General features: G+C 40.6%; 2 protein-coding genes across 2 annotated transcripts in view; both read right to left on the reverse strand.

Moving 5' to 3' along the window:
* Positions 1–1,823: 1,823 nt before the first annotated feature.
* On the reverse strand, positions 1,824–12,739 carry LOC100760047 (interferon-inducible GTPase 1). Its single transcript, XM_027400953.2, has 2 exons — positions 12,539–12,739; positions 1,824–4,048 (listed from the first exon to the last, which is right to left on the reverse strand). Exon 2 carries the CDS (start codon positions 4,027–4,029, stop codon positions 2,788–2,790), a length of 1,242 nt encoding a protein of 413 aa, XP_027256754.1. The 5' UTR covers positions 4,030–4,048; positions 12,539–12,739; the 3' UTR covers positions 1,824–2,787.
* Positions 12,740–14,480: 1,741 nt separating this feature from the next.
* LOC100759759 (interferon-inducible GTPase 1-like) overlaps positions 14,481–19,312 on the reverse strand; it is a 148,656-nt gene continuing 143,824 nt past the window's right edge. The window contains 1 exon segment of the mRNA XM_035440135.1: positions 14,481–16,936. Coding sequence (XP_035296026.1) covers positions 15,676–16,917 — 1,242 coding nt within the window. The 5' untranslated portion in view covers positions 16,918–16,936 and the 3' untranslated portion in view covers positions 14,481–15,675.

Raw genomic sequence — 19,312 nt, forward strand, 5'->3', positions numbered from 1 at the left:
CAGGGATATACGGTAAGCCTTTCTTTGTCTCCATGCTAAGGGAATTACTTGTAAGTTTTAAAAGGGGGTTGCTGATGAGTCAGAATGCTTCCATAGAGTCTGTGTTTATTTATTGTCTGAGCACCAAAGGGGAAGGCAGGTTGCCTTAAAGCAGTACAGTGTTGTATGAGATGGGAAAGGAAGAGACATTGCCATTCTCTTTAATCTGAAGCTAGTATTACCCTGATACAAAAGCAGATATAGACACAACAAAAGAGGAATTTTAGATCATGTTCTCTGATGAACTTAGATTAAACTTTTTCAATAAAATGCTGAATTTACACCTTGTCAAAAAGTTGATTCAACCATATCAAGCTGGCTTTATTCCAGAAATGTCACTCTAATCCATGCTCAAGAGAAGTCTTGTGATCTTTTAGTGTCCTCTTCAATGCCTTTCTTTGATGTGCAAGGGTAGTTCAGTATGTGGAAATAAATAAATATTATGAATTACATGTCTTATTTAGGATTTCTATTGCTGTGAAGAGACACCATGACCATGATACCTCTTTTATTATTGCCATTATTATTATTATTATTATTATTTTGCTTTTTACATCAAAACCACAGTTCCCTTCCTTCTTCCCCTCCCATTCCATGTCTTCTCCTCCCCTTTCCCCTCCCATCCTGTTCTCTTCTATTTCTCTCCAAAACAGGCCAGGCTTGCTGTGGATATCAACTAAATATGGACATCAAGTTTCAGTATTTCTAGGCACCTTCCCTCCTATTGACACTGGACAAAAAACCAAGTTTGAGGAAAAGGGTCCCCAAAGCAGGCAAAAAGAGTTAGAGACAGTCCCTGCTCCCATGTTAGGAGTTCCAGAAAAGATGAAGCTACACAACTAGAAAATATATGCTTAGGGCCTAGATCAGAGATCCAGGTAGGATCTCTGGTTTTTGGTTTAGTCTCTGTTGGCCTCTATCAGCCTAGGTTATTGGTAAAAAGGAGATTCTACCCATGTCTCGTCTAATGAGCCAGTGAGTTTACTAAGGTTTTATTAGAACTTTTTATTGCCCTCTGTCATTCCCTTCAGGCAGGAAAGCACACGAGGATAGCTTAGCATCCTGGGTTTCCACTTGGTTTGGTTTTTACATACACTCCTCTTCTGATAGTGCTCTGAGCAACCTAGGACCTCCCGCTGCATGTATTATGCATGCAACTCCCCATTTTAAGACTGTACATACCATGTGAGGACATTACCCAGGCCCAGTTGGGCTGTATGTACTCCCCGCTACCTACAATGGGTAGGATTCTCTGTCCTAACAACCCACCATGATCTACCCCAATTGTGTGACCACAAGAGACGATCTGTAATCCGTGAGGTCAAGATAGCTTTATTGAGATAAATACCAACCAAATGCAAGCTGGAGTGAGCCCAGGGCAGCAGAGCAGCGAGGTCAGGGAGAAGGGGCTTTCATGTGCTCTGCATCCCCTTAAGAGACCATGCCTCCTCTTCATGACCACACCTTGACCACGCCTTGAAAGGCATGATCAGACACCTGTAGCCAGCCTCTAATAGGCGTGGCTTACTGTTCCCTACATACCCCTGTGTGTCTAGTTTCTATTCAGGTATGTCTGGGTATGGAATTGAGGGGACAAATCACATGGACAGCCTCACTTCCATATCTAAGCATCCATTGTAAGTCCTCATTAATTCATCTATGCTTCGTTTGGTCCCTGTTCAATACATCAATTTTATTGTATGATATTTAATGGGGAGACACAAATGAACACCTGTTCACCCCACCTAGGTACCCAGAAACAGACCAAAGAACCATCTTTCTAGTCTAGTTTTGCATGAGTGAGTTTATTAGAGTGAGAGTTACTTACAGTAACACTGACCAATCAGAGGCTGCTTCATCCCTGAAAAGCTCACCTCAGCAAGGCAATGATTCTCCACTCCTGCTGTCATGGAGTGCTCCTGCATGATTTACAGGCACTTTGGCTTCTCTGAAATCCCAATTCATGCAGAATGCTTTTTGCCCATATAATCTTGAGGAGAGCTTCATGAGCCTGTTATTTTCCTGTACTTTCTAAGACTTGTGATGTTTTATTTACTTCCTGAGGTTTATTTTACTTCATATGTAACTTGTATCCTTTTTTAGGGTATACATGTTTGCATATGTGTGGGCATGTCAGACTTATGTTGGGTCTTGTCCTCAGTTAATTTCTACCTTTTTCATCAAGCCAAGTTCTCTCACTGCATGCCAGGCTTGCAGATCTACAGTCTAGGAAGCCAGCTTGCTCCGTGCTTCCACTGTGTCTGCTTCTGAGTGTGGAAGTACAAAGTGGCTTCTACCCCAACTCAGCATTTATGTGGGTTCTGGGAAGTGAACTCTGGTCCTCACTCATGCATGGCAAGAGACTCTAACTTCCTGAGTTTTCATTAGAATATTTTGATTAGGGGGAAATAGCTACAAAACACATATTCATATGTTTGTGTGTGTCCTTGCACATGTGTGTCCTTGCACATGTGTCATATATGGGCACATGTTTTTTTTTTTTTGTGTGTGTGTGTTCAAGTGTGCAGGTAGGGTGGAGCGAAAAAGAGGGAGGCAGAGTGGTAAAGAGGGATTTGGACTGTCTGACTCTGACATATTAAGACTCATGTTCCTTATCTTTAGGTTTTCCAATGGTGGAAATGGATTGATAGTATAAAGAAAATACACAAGGGGGAAATTTATCTACTGATTCCTGGTATTAACCCTTTGATGTTCATGTTCAGTAGCTGTGGGTGAAGTAAGTTTGAACTAATTTTTTAAGTATGTCTGTCTAAGGAGAACTTTGGCATCTTCAGCCACAGTGTCAAGGAAGAGATGATGCAAGTAAAAGGTTTTCCTAAAGTAAAGACCTGTAGCAAGAGGCCCACCAGTAGCTGAGGCAAATTTCTCAACATATTTCAAAAACATTTCTCTTGATGTTTCTTCTTTCTTAGTTTCCAACAAATAAGGAGATTTAATGATTTTTTTCAGTTGTTCAACAGACACTTTTAAATCCTTAGCCATGACTTCCAGGGATTCATCATCCACTCCAAAGATTTCTTGATAGTGCTTTAACTTCACCTTCAGCTTCTCCACATCATCCCTGAGGATGCCCACTGCAGGAAGAGTAGCCAGAAGTCCAGACTTGAAGGCTTCCAGCCAGATATACTGCTGCATAGACTCGTGCTTTCTGTCAATGGCTGCCTCTGTAATATTACTAATGGAAAGTGTAAAATTGTGGCATTTCTGAGCAGGAAGATCGTTTATCAGTGAATCCATCAGGACTTGAAAATCATAGTCAGACAAATCACTGTTTGAAATCAAAAAAATCTGTGGTACATCCATGTTATTCTGACTAAAGGTGCTCTCACAGTAGCTTCGCATCTTCTGCAGGATCTTTTCTCTGTCAAATGTACGTGGTTTGGATTTCTTTTCATTGTCTAAATCCATATCCACCTTGGTTCTCACAAAGTAGTAATTCTTTTTCATAGATCTGATTGCTTTTGCAAGGTCTAGTTCATGTTTTGTAAAACGTGTGGCAGAAAGAAGAACGAAGAAGTCATACTCTTGGAATTCCATTTTCTCCAGATATTCTTCTGGTGGAAAGTTCATAGTTCCAATGCCAGGCAGGTCCCATAAAGTCAAACTTTTAATTTTGGGGTGTTTGTATGGAGTTCTCACCATAGTCGTCTCTATTACCCCAACTTCAGCTGCTCCTTCGTCTTCAGTTCCAACCCCCCTCAGGGCATTGATGAAGCTGGACTTCCCTGCTCCAGACTCTCCTGTCACAGCAATGTTTATTGGGGCACTATCAATATTTTTTAATGCATTACTGATTACAGAGTTTGCTCCCTGAATATTTCCCTTTTTCAGATGTAGCTCAATTGAACGGATGGTTTCCTGAGAAATGATTTTGTTTCCTCTTTTCATCTTCTTAAAATATGCAGTGAAACTGGGCAACAAATCTCCATGGCCTTCATCCTTAGCTGTTTCAGAGGAGGACTGTCCCATTATTGTGATTTTTAAGTCACTGAAAGAAGGAAAGAAGAATAAGTTGCAAGAGATCAAAGGTGCTTTTGTGCTTACTATTATGTTCCTTCACTATGTTTCAGCGTTAGTTACATTCTAATATTGACTAGCTCCCATATATATTTTGCTGATTTTTTTCAATCAGATACAAATTATAGTCCTTTTGGAGGAGAAAGTCTCATTTGAGGAATTGCCCCCATCTTTTTGGACTTGGGGAATGCCCATGGAGTGTTTTGTTGATTGAGGATTGATGTGGGAAGTCCCATCCTACTGTGGGTGGTGCCACTCTTTGATGGTGGTTCTGGGTAATTTAAGAAAGCATTATTGAACTATGAGGAGCAAGGCAGCATACAGCAATCTCCCATATTCTTTTCCTTGACCTCTGCTGATTTTCTATCCTGACTTCCCTCAAAGACAGACTGTGAACAGAATGTTTTAGGCCATTTTCTTTTCAACATTTTCTTTTCAAAATGTCTTTGGTCATGATGTTTACAAAAGCAATAGAAAGGAAACTCAATAGAAAGGAAACTAGAGCAAATTTCTACTAGCTCTCAATTAAACCCTTAATTTTGAAAAATGGAAACTCAAGTTAAATAAGAGAAAATAAAATAAAAATTTGTACGACTCCTTAGTCAGCACCACCAACTACAAAAACAAGAACAACCATGTTGCCTCTACCATGACTGCAGTTTTGTATAAAAATCCAAGATATTGTATGCATCTGTGCACACTTCCTTTAGTATGTGCTTTCAAATGAATGGAAACTTAACATAGTCTAGCTTTGTACACTGAGAAATCAGTAACCATGAGTGAAAATTGACATTAGTTATTAATTGATGCCAAATCCCTCCAATTATTACTGAAATCTATTTTGTCTCTTTTATTTATGTTTTCAAAAGTTCTCAGTAGGAGGTGATTGTACCCTCTGTTCCAGCCCTACTCCTTCCCAAAGTCCCCGTCACATCGGATTTCTCTGGGCCTGCTCCTGCTTAGAGTGTACCTGCCCAGGCAGGGAGGAGCTCCGTGAGTCTGGAAACACCTCAGTCTTCCTTCCCTGTCAACCGGAGGAAGGAGACTACCAGGAGAGGGAAGACCATCCAGAGCGACGGACATTCAAGTCTTGGCCCACACACACCACCAGGTGATAAGAGGAGATAGAGAGACCCCACCTGTACCCACTGGAAGAAGAGATGGGAAGAAGACAGAATGAGAACACACTCAACAACAGAAAGACCAATATGACAGCACCAGAATCTAGGGACTCCACAACAGCACGATCTGAGAAGCCCAACACAGAGGATGAAGAAGAGATGGACCTCAAAAATTATCTTAGGAAGATGATAGAGACCTTTAAAGAGGAAACAAGAAAATGCCTTAAAGAAATAGGAGAAAAAACAAGCCAAAAATTACATGAAATAGAGGAAAAGAAACCAAAAATTTCAAGAAGTAAACAATTCTATTGTAGAATCTAAAGAAAGCCAAGAAAAAACAACCAAACAAGTGAAGGAAGCACTCCAAACAGTTTAAGGCATGAAAGCTGAAATACAAGCAATAAAGAATACACAGAATGAGGTGATGCTAGAAATGGAAAGACTGGATAAACGATCAAGAACTAAAGATGTGAGCATAACCAATAGAATACAAGAGATGGAAGAGAGAATCTCAGTTGCTGAAGCCTCGCTAGAGGATATGCACTCATTGAAAAAAGAAAATCTCAAGTCCAACAAATCCTTAACACAAATTATCCAGGAAATATGGCACTCCGTGAAAAGGCTGAACCTAAGAATAATAGGTATAGAAGAAGGTGAAGAAATGCAGCTCAAACGTACAGAAAACATATTCAACAAAATCATAGAAGAAACCTTCCCCAACCTACAGAAGGATATGCCTATGAAAGTACAAGAAGCTTACAAAACACCCAACAGACTGGACCACAAATTGAAGTCTCCTTGACACATAATAATCTGTCCCGCTCGATTGTCTCGCCAGCAAGAATGACACAGGACACTCAGATCCGTCTGCAGTAAAGCTTTAATGCATCTTGAGAGACAGATGGTCAGCTTCCGATTAGGGAAACCCCGAGCCAAGAATCCCGTCCCCTTATAAGGCTCATAAGCTCCGAGCAGTGCGTGTACAGCTGGGATAGGTGGATGACTCATCACCCTATATGTGGCAAGACTAGGCAAGTGGAAAAACACTGGGCACATGCGCACCAACGTTGTTTATTTGATCCGGAAGCTGATGTCAGCGCCATCTTGTAATGGCGAATGTGAGTGCGGCTCCTCACAATAATCAAAACAACAAACCTACAGAATAAAGAGAAAATATTAAGAGCAGTAATGGAAAAAGGCCAAGTAACATATAAAGGCAGACCTATCAGATTCAAACCCGACTTCTCAATGGAAACTTTGAAAGCCAGAAGTCCTGGATAGATATCTTACAAACACTAAGGGAGCATGGATGCCAACCCAGACTATTGCACCCAGCAACACTTTCAATCACTATAGATGGAGAAAACAAGATATTCTATGACAAAACCACACTTAAACAATACATATCCACAAATCCAGCACTACAGAAAGTTCTGGAAGCAAAACTCCAACCCAAGGATGATAACTACACTCACAAAAACATAGGCAATAGATAATTCAGTTTTACCAAACATGAAAAGAAACAGGAGGGTGAAATCCACACACAATGACACCACCAACAATAAATCCAAAACAAACAAGAACCAACAATCAATGGACATTAATATCCCTCAATGTCAATGGTCTTAACCTGCCTATAAATGATACAGGCTAACAGAATGGATATGAAGACAGAATCCATCCTTCTTCTGTATACAAGAAACACACCTCAACATTAAAGACAGGCATTACCTCAGAGTAAAGGTTTGGGAAAAGATTTTCCAACCAAAGTTCTATGAACATCGTTGAACATATGTCCTTGTTGTATGAATGTGATTCTTTAGGGTATATGCCTAAGAGTGGAATTGCTGCATCTTGTGGTAGACTCATTCCCATTTTCTTGAGGAGTTGCCATACTGATTTCAAAAGTGGCTGTAAGAGTTGGCACTCCCACCAACAGTGGAGAAGTGTTCCCCTTTCCACATCCTCTCTAGCCTAAACTGTCATTGGTGTTTTTGATTTTGGCCATTCTAACAGGTGTAAGATGGTATCTCAGAGTTGTTTTGATTTGCATTTTCCTGATGGCTAAGGATGTTGAACTCTTTCTTATGTGTATTTCAGCCATTTTAGATTCCTCTATTGAGAATTTTCTATTTAGTTCTGTTCCCTACTTTTTAATTGGATTGTTTGGTGTTTTGGAGATGAGTTTCTTGAGTTCTTTGTATATTTTTGAGATCAGCCCTCTGTCATATGTGGGCTTGGTGAATATATTTTCCATGTCTTTTGGCTGCCGTTTTGTCTTGCTGACTGTTTCCTTTGCCTTACAGAAGTTTCTCTGTTTCAGTAGGTCCCATTTATCAATTGTTGATCTCAGTGTCTGTGCTACTGTCTTAATGTTCAGGAAGTTGTCTCCTCTACCAATTAATTCAAGGGTATTTCCCACTTTGTCTTCTAATAGTTTCAGTGTGGCTGGATTTATGTTGAGGTCTTTGATCTATTTTGACTTAAGTTTTCTGCCTGGCAATGGACCTAGGCCTATCTGCAGTCATCTACATGTCTGCAGCCAGTTATGCCAGCACCATTTGTTGAAGGTGTTCTCTTTGTTCCAACATATAAATTTAGATTGTTTGTCAAAAATGAAGTGTTCATAGGTATGTGGGTTTTAAATATCAGGGTTTTCAACTCTATTCCATTGGTCTACCTGTCTATTTTTGTGCCAATACCAAGCTGTTTTCTGGACTGTAGTTCTATAATAGAGCATGAGGGTTGGGGAAAGGGAGCTGGCAGAAAGAAAGGAGGAGAAGAGGAGGGGAGAGGAGGATATGTAGGAGCAGAAATCTTGACTTGGGGAAGAATAGAGGAGAGCAGGGTGAGAGATACCATGTCAGAGGGAGCCATTGTATGTCTGAGGAGAGATCTGACACCAGGGAGGTTTCCGGAGATCTACAAGGATGATTCCAAGTGACAATCTAGGCAATGGTGGAGAGGCTACCCTAAATGCCCTTCCCCTATAATGAGACTGATGACTACTTTATATGTCATCCTAGAGCCCTCATCCAGCTGCTGATGGAAACAGAGGCAGACACGCACAGATATACACTGAACTGAACTCTGGAACCCAGTTGCAGAGAGGGATGAATGAAGATCTAAGGGATCGGTACCAGGCTGGTGAAACCCATAGAAACAGCTGGCCTGAACAAGGGGGAGCACATGGACCCCAGACTGTTGTTGGAGAGGCCAGCACGGGGGACTGATCCAGATCCCTAAACATGGATGTCAAAAAGGAGGTCTTCACACTCTATGGGGCCCCTGGTAGTGGATCAGTATTTTTCCCTGGTGTAAGAAGGGACTTTGAGAGCCCATCCCACATGAAGGGATGCTCTCTCACATGGGGGAGCACCCAGACCTGACCCAGGATGAAGTGGTGGACTTTGGGGAGGCCTCATCAAGGGCTCTACCCTGACTGGGGAGTGGAGGGGAATGGGATAGGGGTCAGGTGTGAAGTTCGAGGGAGGGGGAAGGGAGGGGAGGGAGACAGAGTAGGGATTGACATGTGAAGCAAGGTTGTTCCTAATTTGAACCAAAAAAAGTTTGTATAAAGGTTTTAAGTAAGTTCAGCTATCGTGTTTTCTTGAAATAATTCTGTATTTGCCTAGATTTACCTTCCTTATATCCTTTACATGACTTGGAGCTCATCTTCATAAAAAATATAAACTTACAATAATAATAAAGTTCCTTACACATAAAGATAGTGTTAAAATCCATTTCTTGAATCCCCCATGGAACACTTCACCCTCCCTGGGGATTAGAAAGGAGATAGAAGTGGGGAATAGTGGAGGGCAGGGGAGGAGGGGAGGGAGAGGGAACTGGGATTGACATTTAAAACAAGTTTGTTTCTAATTTAAATAAAAATAAAAAGCCAAAAAATCCATTAGTTAAGTGCAATATTTAAGTGTTCTGAAGTACTCGTTTAGATTCACTGTTTTCTTTTAAACATTTTTCAATGAAAGCAATCTAACTGTTCAATGTAGATACTGGTCAATTGGTAGAGAGCTTTCCCAGCATAAAAAAATGCCTCAGCTCCAATCCCACACAGCTTATTAAATGCATGTGTTTGCAGATCCCAGAAATTCTGGTAATCAGGAAGTAGAACTTTGGGGTCAGTACTTCAAGATTATTCTTGGTATACAGTGAGTTAGAGGCTAACCTAGGCTAATTGGGACCCAGTATCAAAAAATGAATTTCAAGTCTAGCAGGATGTCTCAGCTGGGAAATAAGTTGCTGCCAGGCCTAAGGACCTGAGTTTGAATGTTGTGTATTTAACTAATTTATATCTCGTATTTCTAACTTTATTTGGCAGCACATTGGACCTCACCATTAGTTAAGGAAACAAAAATTCCCAAGTCACCCTGGAGCCTCTTCTGTCTGTCTCACCCCTATCAAATCAGTTCACAGACTTAAGTTGGATCTACATTACCTTCCTTAAGATCTCCTCAATACCAGTTTTGATGTCATTGACATTACTAACTTTCCTGTGACTGTTGTTGCAATACCATGGATGACTCAACTGCCAGAGTTATGCTAGTGACACTGAAGTCATGCCATGTCAACTCAATTCTAAGAAATACTGTAAGGATCCCCATTTCACTCAGGGAAAGTTCATTAGGTATGCAGTGCATTAGGTTATGCTTCAATTAGGCAGGCTTCTGCACTGACATAACCACTGGGATATAAAATTGTACCCAGCCTCATCATTCACCATCTTTTCCATTTTTTTTGTCTCTCCACAGCCTCACTGCCACATAATGTGTATGTGTCTAGGATCATTTGCTGTCACCCTCCCACCGTAAAGTGAACCTCAGGTAACAGAATGTGCCTTTGTCTTGCTCACTTCATGAAGAATATAAAGTTGAAATAACTAAATCTTTCCTCTTGAACCCATGTTAAAATCCATTTTTTCCATACAGTATTTCAGAGTCCACAAGTCATCATTTTGATTTACTGCTTTCTTTTAAAGTTTTATTTTATGAAAGAAATCGAGCTGTGCATCACAGATTAAGTCAATTGGTAGAGATCCTTTCCAGAAGGAAGTAGACCTTGGGTTCAATCCCCAGCAACTCACCCATGCAGCTGCTTGGGGATCCCTGTAATTCTGCAACTCAGGGATTAGAGGTAAGATAGTCAATGCTTTCAGGTCATCATTGCTACATAGCCAGCTAGAGGCTAGCCTGGGCTACTTGAGTCCCTGTCTAAAAATATGAGTATCGAGTTCAGCAAGATTACTCAGAAGGTAAATACGTTTCTTGTCAGGATTCAAGCCCTGGGTCTGATTGTTAGATATTTAATTCAGTTCTCAAATTTCTGACCTTTATTCTCTGCAAACCTGCCTAGAAAAACTCCCACGGCAGCACAATGGACTTCACCATCAGCAGGGAATGAGCAAATTCCCACTGTCATCCTGGAGCCTCCTCTTTTGTTTCACCCATAGCAAATCAATTCACAGTGTTAATCTCTGTTTCCAAATCCACTCACAATTGATCATCCCTCCTACTTTATCTTCTGCAAGACCTCCTCATTTCCAGAATTGATTATGTCATTGACTTTACTGTATTTCCTGTGATTGTTCTAGCAATAACATGGATGATCAAACACAATTATGCACTGAAGTCATATCATGTAGAGTTAATTCTGAGATGCCCCATAAAGATCCCCACTTTACTTTGGGATGGTCATTAGGCAATCAGGGCACATGATACATACAACATACCTATGAAGTTTATTATTACACTTCTGGAGCATCTAGTGTCTGATTCCAGCCTCCCTGGTATCTTGGGCAGTCTTCTCATCTCAGGACTTTGCACATAGTTGCTGCTTTCTCTCCCTGTTGTTCTGCTCCAGTAGTTGCATGGCTAATAAATTAACCAAATCTCAGGGTTCTGCTTCAGTTAGGCAGGCTTTAGCATTGACATCCCTACTGGGATATAAAATTGTACCTGCCTCTGTCATTCACCATCCTATCACTATTTTTCTGTCTCTCCACAGCGCTTGCTGCCATGGAATGTGTCCCCATCGGAATTCAGTTGCTGTCAACTTCCCACAGTGTAAGAATGTCAAGTAGCACTTGTGCCTTTGTCTTTTTCACTTCTTCATGAACAACCCACCAGTTTATGGTGGTTTATCATCAAAATGAATGGGTACTATGAGGAAATACCAGACATTTTTTGTGAACATTTGTGCCTGTTCTGTAGATCTCCCTGGTCAGTAGGTTATTGAAGGTCTAGTCCATTCATAAACAGTGGGTCCCAAGAATCTGGGGCTGCAGAAAACAGTTTAATACACAAGAGGGATGTGCTTATAATCCTACTGAAATTTTAGCACAAGCACATACAGAGTCACTGCACAGGATTACCCTGTCCAATCTACAGGACAGATGGAGATAGTTATGCATGAAACCAGAGCTGCAGAACTTTGTTCAGTCTGACTGCAGGCACAGGACAGGAAGAGTTGTGTAAAGAGAATGTTCTCAAAGGGAAGCTAAACCTGATTAAATAAACGCCACAGCCTGATTTACTGTTAAAGTGGACAATAACCCACAGGGCACAGACAATGTCACCGAAAGCACAAATGCTGTTCTATCCTTTCATTTTTTTCTCTCCTTCTTTCAGTTCTAGGTCTCAGATTACTGATCAGACTCCAGTGTGATAGTCCTCTGCAATGTCTTTCCCCTGAATATGAATACAGGGAAGGAGAAGGCTGTGATACAGCAAGCATTACAAAAGCAAACCTGCCTAAATGACAGCTGTCACCACATCCTGACACAGCTCATGTTCCTCATAGATGTAGAGAGACCATGTCTCCTGATTTACATTAAAGAAAACAACAGCGAAGAAGATTCTTCAGACACAGGTTTCCTCAGTCAGATACAGCCGAAGTAGCATGCCGAGAGACCTGTTCTCTACAGGCCAGAGGCCATGGGTTAAAGAAATGAAACAATTGGCCCTGGACTAGTAAGCAAGATGCCAGTGAGATACAACAACCTCTCACACACTGCAGATGTTCTACCACCTGTCACATCCATTACAGCCATTTTAAGGAGAGGAATAAGAAACATGCCAAAACAATTAGACATGCTTTACCAAAGCCAACATCTATATCAACTCCTTTAGCTCTACCTCAACTTGAAGGACTGACTGAGATCATCCATGAGACTGTCCTGTCCACCTTTCACCAAAGCACCCCAGTTTCCAAGCTGAGGATCCCCACTCTTAGGCATGTTACTAAATGTCTTGTCACCTCTCAGGTCTTGGGAGAAAAGAGATGGTGAGGGTTAGAATTTACATCTGAATGCTCCTGCTCCTTACCTGATAATCCTGAGTCCAGTGTATGTGCTCAGTGCAGTTCAGATGCAGGAACCACTGTCCGCTGTGCTCCAGTCTCTTCTCATGAAACCCACCCTTTCCTCCTATATAGGACTTTTATACTCTTCTGGCTTCTGCCCATCTCCTATCAGTGTGTTTTGGCCAATCATGGAAGAGCATGGATGCAGCTGCTTTTCAGAATTAACTGCATTTCCAAGAAGAGGAAAGTGAAATAAAATAAACAGCTGTTTGTAATTCTCTCAACACTTCATTTCTTGGCAGAAGAAGTCGGACTTTCCTAAAATAACACTGTGGAATGGGGCTTGTGCAAAGAAGGGGGACAAAGAGAAGCAGCTTACTAGCTAGTCTGGCCAGCTTCCCTTGAGAATTGATTTCCTGATGTGTGACTCCACAATGGAGCCTGAACTAAACTCACACTATATATTGGGTGTGGTCCTGTATCAATGCCAATTTTAGTCTCAGACAAGAAACAACCCATTTGACCCAATCTGACTACAACCTTATTTCTTCACAATTGTAGATTCATTTTCCTTAATTCTTGTCATTCTGAGCTCACCTCTTAATACAGGCATTAAGTCTGGCTTGGGCTTGACAGGTCTTAAACATGTTGTCACATCCACAGTCAGTTTATAAGAATAGTTGTCTTGCTGTGTCCAGAAGACACTGTTACCTTGTATTCATCTACAGCTCTGGCTCTTACAGTCTTTTCACCCATTCTTCCACAAGCATTCCTAAGCCTTTGGAAGTGGAAATATGTATATTCCATAAGGGCCTGGACATTTATCGATGCATCTTGACCATATTGTATTGACCATCTCGTGGATATTTGTATTGATTATTATCTAATGCAAATTAGAGCTTCCATGATAAGGGTTAAGCAATGCCTTAACCTATGGGTATTATGGAAAATTATTTGGAGCTGGTTTAATATAATGCCCTTTTAGCAGAATAAAAATAAAAATAGTATGTTTTCACTGGTGTGTATGACCAATATAACCTTGGGTGAATGCCCAGATATCTTACCAAGGATGTATGTCATCTTGTGGAGTATATTAAATCCAATCAGGAAGTATTTGGTTACTACCATGACATCCTTGTCACTACTACATTGGTGGTTTTGTCTTTTCTGGCCAGTATTACTGTTGATCACAAAGTTCTTACCTGCATTTGATTAATGTTCTATTTTCTTCTCTGCTAGTGAGGCTAGAACCTTCCAGCTCTATGAAAGCTAAATATTAGGGCTGGATCTTCTGGGTCAGCATCAGCTTGATTTCTACATGTTTTGTAACTCGGGGGTTTGGTGATTTCACTCACAAGATCTTATTACCAAGTTCTGAAAGGTAACAAAGAGCAATGACAAGGAGTGTATATATCAGGGTCATCACTCGCCAACAAATCCAAAAAGGCTAAGTCATTCCTGATTCTGTACTTTTTTTTATTTATTACCCTGTTCTGTCCTACAGGGACTTTGTTGCCACAGTTGAGGGCAACTGCATCTTCTTTTATATGATGTAGATATATTATAGGAAGCCTCTACATTATTAGATTGCATACATTTGATTTTGAAAATTCTTTTGTGTTGTTTATCTTTCCTACTTTCAGTTTCCTTCCCTACTGTAGCTCCAAGCTCAATTTAACATGTCTTGGTCCCAAATTCTCTTTTAAATCCCATCTTCCTTCTCCTGCAAGTCCTACTCCATGATATCATAGTAATTTCAAAACCTCTGTGGGTATTCCAAATGGAACTCACATATCTAAGGGTTGAAGAGAAGATCTACCCATGAGAGGGATCAAATGATGTTTGTCCCACTGTGAATCTCTTAAGTCACTTAATGTGGGGAATTACCAATATGGAGCCAGGTAAAAATACAAGGGAATTCAATTGGGAAAAACCTTACTTACAGTGCGAACTTTGTGTCTAGTTTCTATTCAGGTATGTCTGGGTATGGGATTGAGGGGACAAATCACATGGACAGCCTCACTTCCATATCTAAGCATCCATTGTAAGTCCTCATCAATTCATCTATGGTTCTTTTGGTCCCTGTTCAATGCATCAATTTTATTGTACGATATTTAATGGGGAGACACAAATGAACACCTATTTACCCCATCTAGGTACCCAGAAACAGACCAAAGAACCATCTTTCTAGTCTAGTTTTGCATGAGTGAGTTTATTAGAGTGAGAGTTACTTGCAGTAAAACTGACCAATCAGGGGCTGCTTCATCCCTGAAAAGCTCACCTCAGCAAGGCAATGATTCTCCACTCCTGCTGTCATGGAGTGCTCCTGCATGATTTACAGGCACTTTGGCTGCTCTGAAATCCCAATTCATGCAGAATGCTTTTTGCCCATATAATCTTGAGGAGAGCTTCATGAGCCTGTTATGTTCCTGTACTTTCTAAGACTTGTGATGTTTTATTTACTTTCTAAGTCATATTTTACTTCATTTGTAACTTGTATCCCTTTTTAGGGTATACATGTTTGCATATGTGTGGGCATGTCAGGCCTATGTTGGGTCTTGTCCTCAGTTAATTTCTACCTTTTTCATCAAGCCAAGTTCTCTCACTGCATGCCAAGCTTGCAGATCTACAGTCTAGGTAGCCAGCTTGCTCCATGCTTCCACTGTGTCTGCTTCTGAGTGTGGAAGTACAAAGTGGCTTCTACCCCAACTCAGCATTTATGTGGGTTCTGGGAAGTGAACTCTGGTCTTCACTCATGCATGGCAAGAGCCTCTAACTTCCTGAGTTTTCATTAGAATGTTTTAATTATGGGGAAATAGCTACAAAACACATATTCGTACCTTTTGTGTGTGTGTGTTTGCACATGTTTGTCGTCATATATGGGCACATGTTCGTGTGTGTGTGTGTGTGTGTGTGTGTGTGTGTGTTCAAGTGTGCAGTTAGGGTGGAACAAAAGAGAGGGAGGCAGAGTGATGAAGAGGGATTTGGACTGTCTGACTCTGACATATTAAGACTCATGTTCCTTATCTTTAAATTTTCCAATGGTGGAAGTGGATTGATAGTATAAAGAAAATATACAGAGGGGGAAATTTATCTAGTGATTTCTGATACTAACCATTTGATGTTTATGTTCAGTATTTGTGGGTGAAGTGAGTTTGAACTAATTTTTTGAGTATGTCTCTCTAAGGAGAACTTTGGCATCTTCTGTCACCGTGTCAAGGAAGACATGATGCAAGTAAAAGGTTTTCTTAAAGTAAAGACCTGTAGCAAGGGGCCCACCAGTAGCTGAGGCAAATTTCTCAACATATTTCAAAATCATTTCTCTTAATGTTTCTTCTTTCTTAGTTTCCATCAAATAAGGAGATTTAATGATTTTTTTCAGTTGTTCAACAGACACTTTTAAATCCTTAGCCATGACTTCCAGGGATTCATCATCCACTCCAAAGATTTCTTGATAGCGCTTTAACTTCACCTTCAGCTTCTCCACATCATCCCTGAGAATGCCCACAGCAGGAAGAGTAGCCAGAAGTACAGACTTGAAGGCTTCCAGCCAGATATACTGCTGGATGGATTCATCCTTTCTGTCAATGGCTGCCTCTGTAATATTACTAATGGAAAGTGTAAAATTGTGGCGCTTCTGAGCAGGAAGATCATTTATCAGTGAATCCATCAGGACTTGAAAATCATAGTCAGACAAATCACTGTTTGAAATCAAAAAAATCTGTGGTACATCCATGTTATTCTGACTAAAGGTGCTCTCACAGTAGCTTCGCATCTTCTGCAGGATCTTTTCTCTGTCAAATGTACGTGGTTTGGATTTCTTTTCATTGTCTAAATCCATGTCCACCTTGGTTCTCACAAAGTAGTAATTCTTTTTCATAAATCTGATTGCTTTAAGTAAGGTCTAGTTCAAGTTTTGTAAACGTGTGGCAGAAACAATAACAAAGAAGTCATACTCTTGGAATTTCACTTTCTCCAGATAATCTTCCTGTGGAAAGTTCATAGTTCCAATGCCAGGCAGGTCCCATAAAGTCAAACTTTTAATTTTGGGGTGTTTGTATGGAGTTCTCACCATAGTCGTCTCTACTACCCCAACTTCAGCTGCACCTTCGTCTTCAATTCCAACCCCTCTCAGGGCATTGATGAAGCTGGACTTCCCTGCTCCAGACTCTCCTGTCACAGCAATGTTTATTGGGGCACTATCAATATTTTTTAATGCATCACTGATTACAGAGCTTGCTCCCTGAATATTTCCCTTTTTCAGATGTAGCTCAATTGAATGGATGATTTCCTGAGAAATGATTTTGTTTCCTCTTTTCATCTTCTTAAAATATGCAGTGAAACTGGGCAACAAATCTCCATGGCCTTCATCCTTAGCTGTTTCAGAGGAGGACTGTCCCATTATTGTGATTTTTAAGTCACTGAAAGAAGGAAGGAAGAATAAGTTGCAAGAGATCAAAGGTGCTTTTGTGCTTACTATTATGTTCCTTCACTATGTTTCAGCGTTAGTTACATTCTGATATTGACTAGCTCCATATATATTTTGCTGATTTTTTTTTTACAATCAGATACAAATTATAGCTCTTTTGGAGGAGAAAGTCTCATTTGAGGAATTGTCCCCATCTTTTTGGACTTGAGGAATGCCCATGGAACATTTTGTTGATTGAGGATTGATGTGGGAGGTCCCATCCTACTGTGGGTTGTGCCACTCTTTGATGGTGGTTCTGGGTAATTTAAGAAAGCATTATTGAACTATGAGGAGCAAGGCAGCATACAACATTCTCCCATTTTCCCTTCCTTGACTCCTGTTGTGTTTCTGTCCTGACTTCTCTCAAATATGGACTGTGAACAGAATATTTTAGGCCATTTTCTTTTCATCATTTTCTTTTCAAAATGTCTTTTGTCATGGTGTTTACAAAAGCAATAGAAAGGAAACTCAATAGAAAGGAAACTAGAGCAAATTTCTACTAGCTCTCAATTAAATCCTTAATTATGAAAAATGGACACTCAAGTTAAATAAGAGAAAATAATATAAAAATTTGTAGGACTCCTTAGCCAGCACCAGGAATTACAAAAACAAGAACAACCATGTTGCCTCTACCATGACTGCAGTTTTGTATAAAAATCCAAGATATTGTATGCATCTGTGCACACTTCCTTTAGTATGTGCTTTCAAATGAGTGGAAATTTAACATAGTCTAGCTTTGTACGCTGAGAAATCAGTAACCATAAGTGATAATTGATATTAGTTTTTAATTGATGTCAAATCCCTCCAATTACTACTGAAATCTCTTTTGTCTCTTTTATTTATGTTTTGAAAGGGTCTCAGTAGGAGGTGAGTATACTCTCTGTTCCTGCACTATTCCTTCCCAAAGTCCCTTTCACCTGGGATATCTCTGGGCCTGCACCTGCTTAGAGTGGACCCAGGCAGGGAGGAGCTCCCTGAGTCTGGAAACACTTCACTCTTCCTTCCCCCTCCACTGGCCTGACCCCTACCAAGGTGAGTATACCTTATGCTCCTGCCCTACTGCTGCCCAACGTCCCCATCACCCCAGATCTCTCTGGGCCTGCACCTGCTTAGAGTGTACCTGCCCAGGCAGGGAGGAGCTCCCTGAGTCTGGAAACACCTCAGTCTTCCTTCCCTGTCTGCCGGCCTGACCCTTAAGGAGTAAGAAGTCTACTAGGAGAGGCAAGACCATCCAGAGCTATGGACATTGAAGTCTAGGCCCACACACACCACCTGGTGACAAGAGGAGATAGAGAGACCCCACCTGCACCCACTGGAAGAAGAGATGGGAAGAAGACAGAATAAGAACACATTCAACATCTGAAAGACCAATATGACAGCACCAGAATCTAGGGACTCCACACCAGCAAGATCTGAGAAGCCCAACACAGAGGATGAAGAAGAGATGGACCTCAAAAATTATCTTAGGAAGATGATAGAGACCTTTAAAGAGGAAACAAGAAAATCCCTTAAAGAAATAGGAGAAAAAACAAGCCAAAAATTACATGAAATAGAGGAAAAGAAACCAAAAATTTCAAGAAAGAAACAATTCTCTTGAAGAATCTAAAGAAAACCAAGAAAAACCAACCAAACAAGTGAAGGAAGCACTCAAATCAGTTCAAGGCATGAAAGCTGAAATACAAGCAATAAAGAATACACAGAATGAGGTGATGCTAGAAATGGAAAGACTGGATAAATGATCAGGAACTAAAGATGTGAGTATAACCATTGAATATAAGAGATGGAAGAGAAAATCTCAGTTGCTGAAGCCTTGCTAGAGGATATGCACTCATCGACCAAAGAAAATCTCAAGTCCAACAAATCCCTAACACAAATTATGCAGGAAATATGGGACACTGTGAAAAGGCCAAACATAAGAATAATAGGTATAGAAGAATGTGAAGAAATACAGCTCAAAGGTACAGAAAATATATTCAAGAAAATCATAGAAGAAAACTTCCTCAACCTACAGAAGGATATGCCTATGAAAGTACAAGAAGCTTACAAAATACCCAACAGACTGGACCACAAAAAGAAGTCTCCTTGACACATAATAATCAAAACACCAAACCTACAGAATGAAGAGAAAATATTAAGAGAAGCAAAGGAAAAAGACCAAGTAACACGTAAAGGCAGACCTATCAGATTCAAACCCGACTTCTCAATGGAAACTTTGAAAGCCAGAACATCCTGAATAGATATCTTACAAACACTAAGGGAGCATGGATGCCAACCCAGACTATTGCACCCAGCAACACTTTCAATCACTATAGATGGAGAAAACAAGATA

Source organism: Cricetulus griseus, chromosome 2 (genome assembly GCF_003668045.3).
Source record: "Cricetulus griseus strain 17A/GY chromosome 2, alternate assembly CriGri-PICRH-1.0, whole genome shotgun sequence".
In the NCBI taxonomy this organism is placed as follows: Eukaryota; Metazoa; Chordata; class Mammalia; order Rodentia; family Cricetidae; genus Cricetulus; species Cricetulus griseus.

Coding starts and splice junctions, on each gene's coding strand:
- LOC100760047 (XM_027400953.2), bottom strand. CDS start 4,029: ATGGGACAGTCCTCCTCTGAAACAGCTAAGGATGAAGGCCATGGAGAT.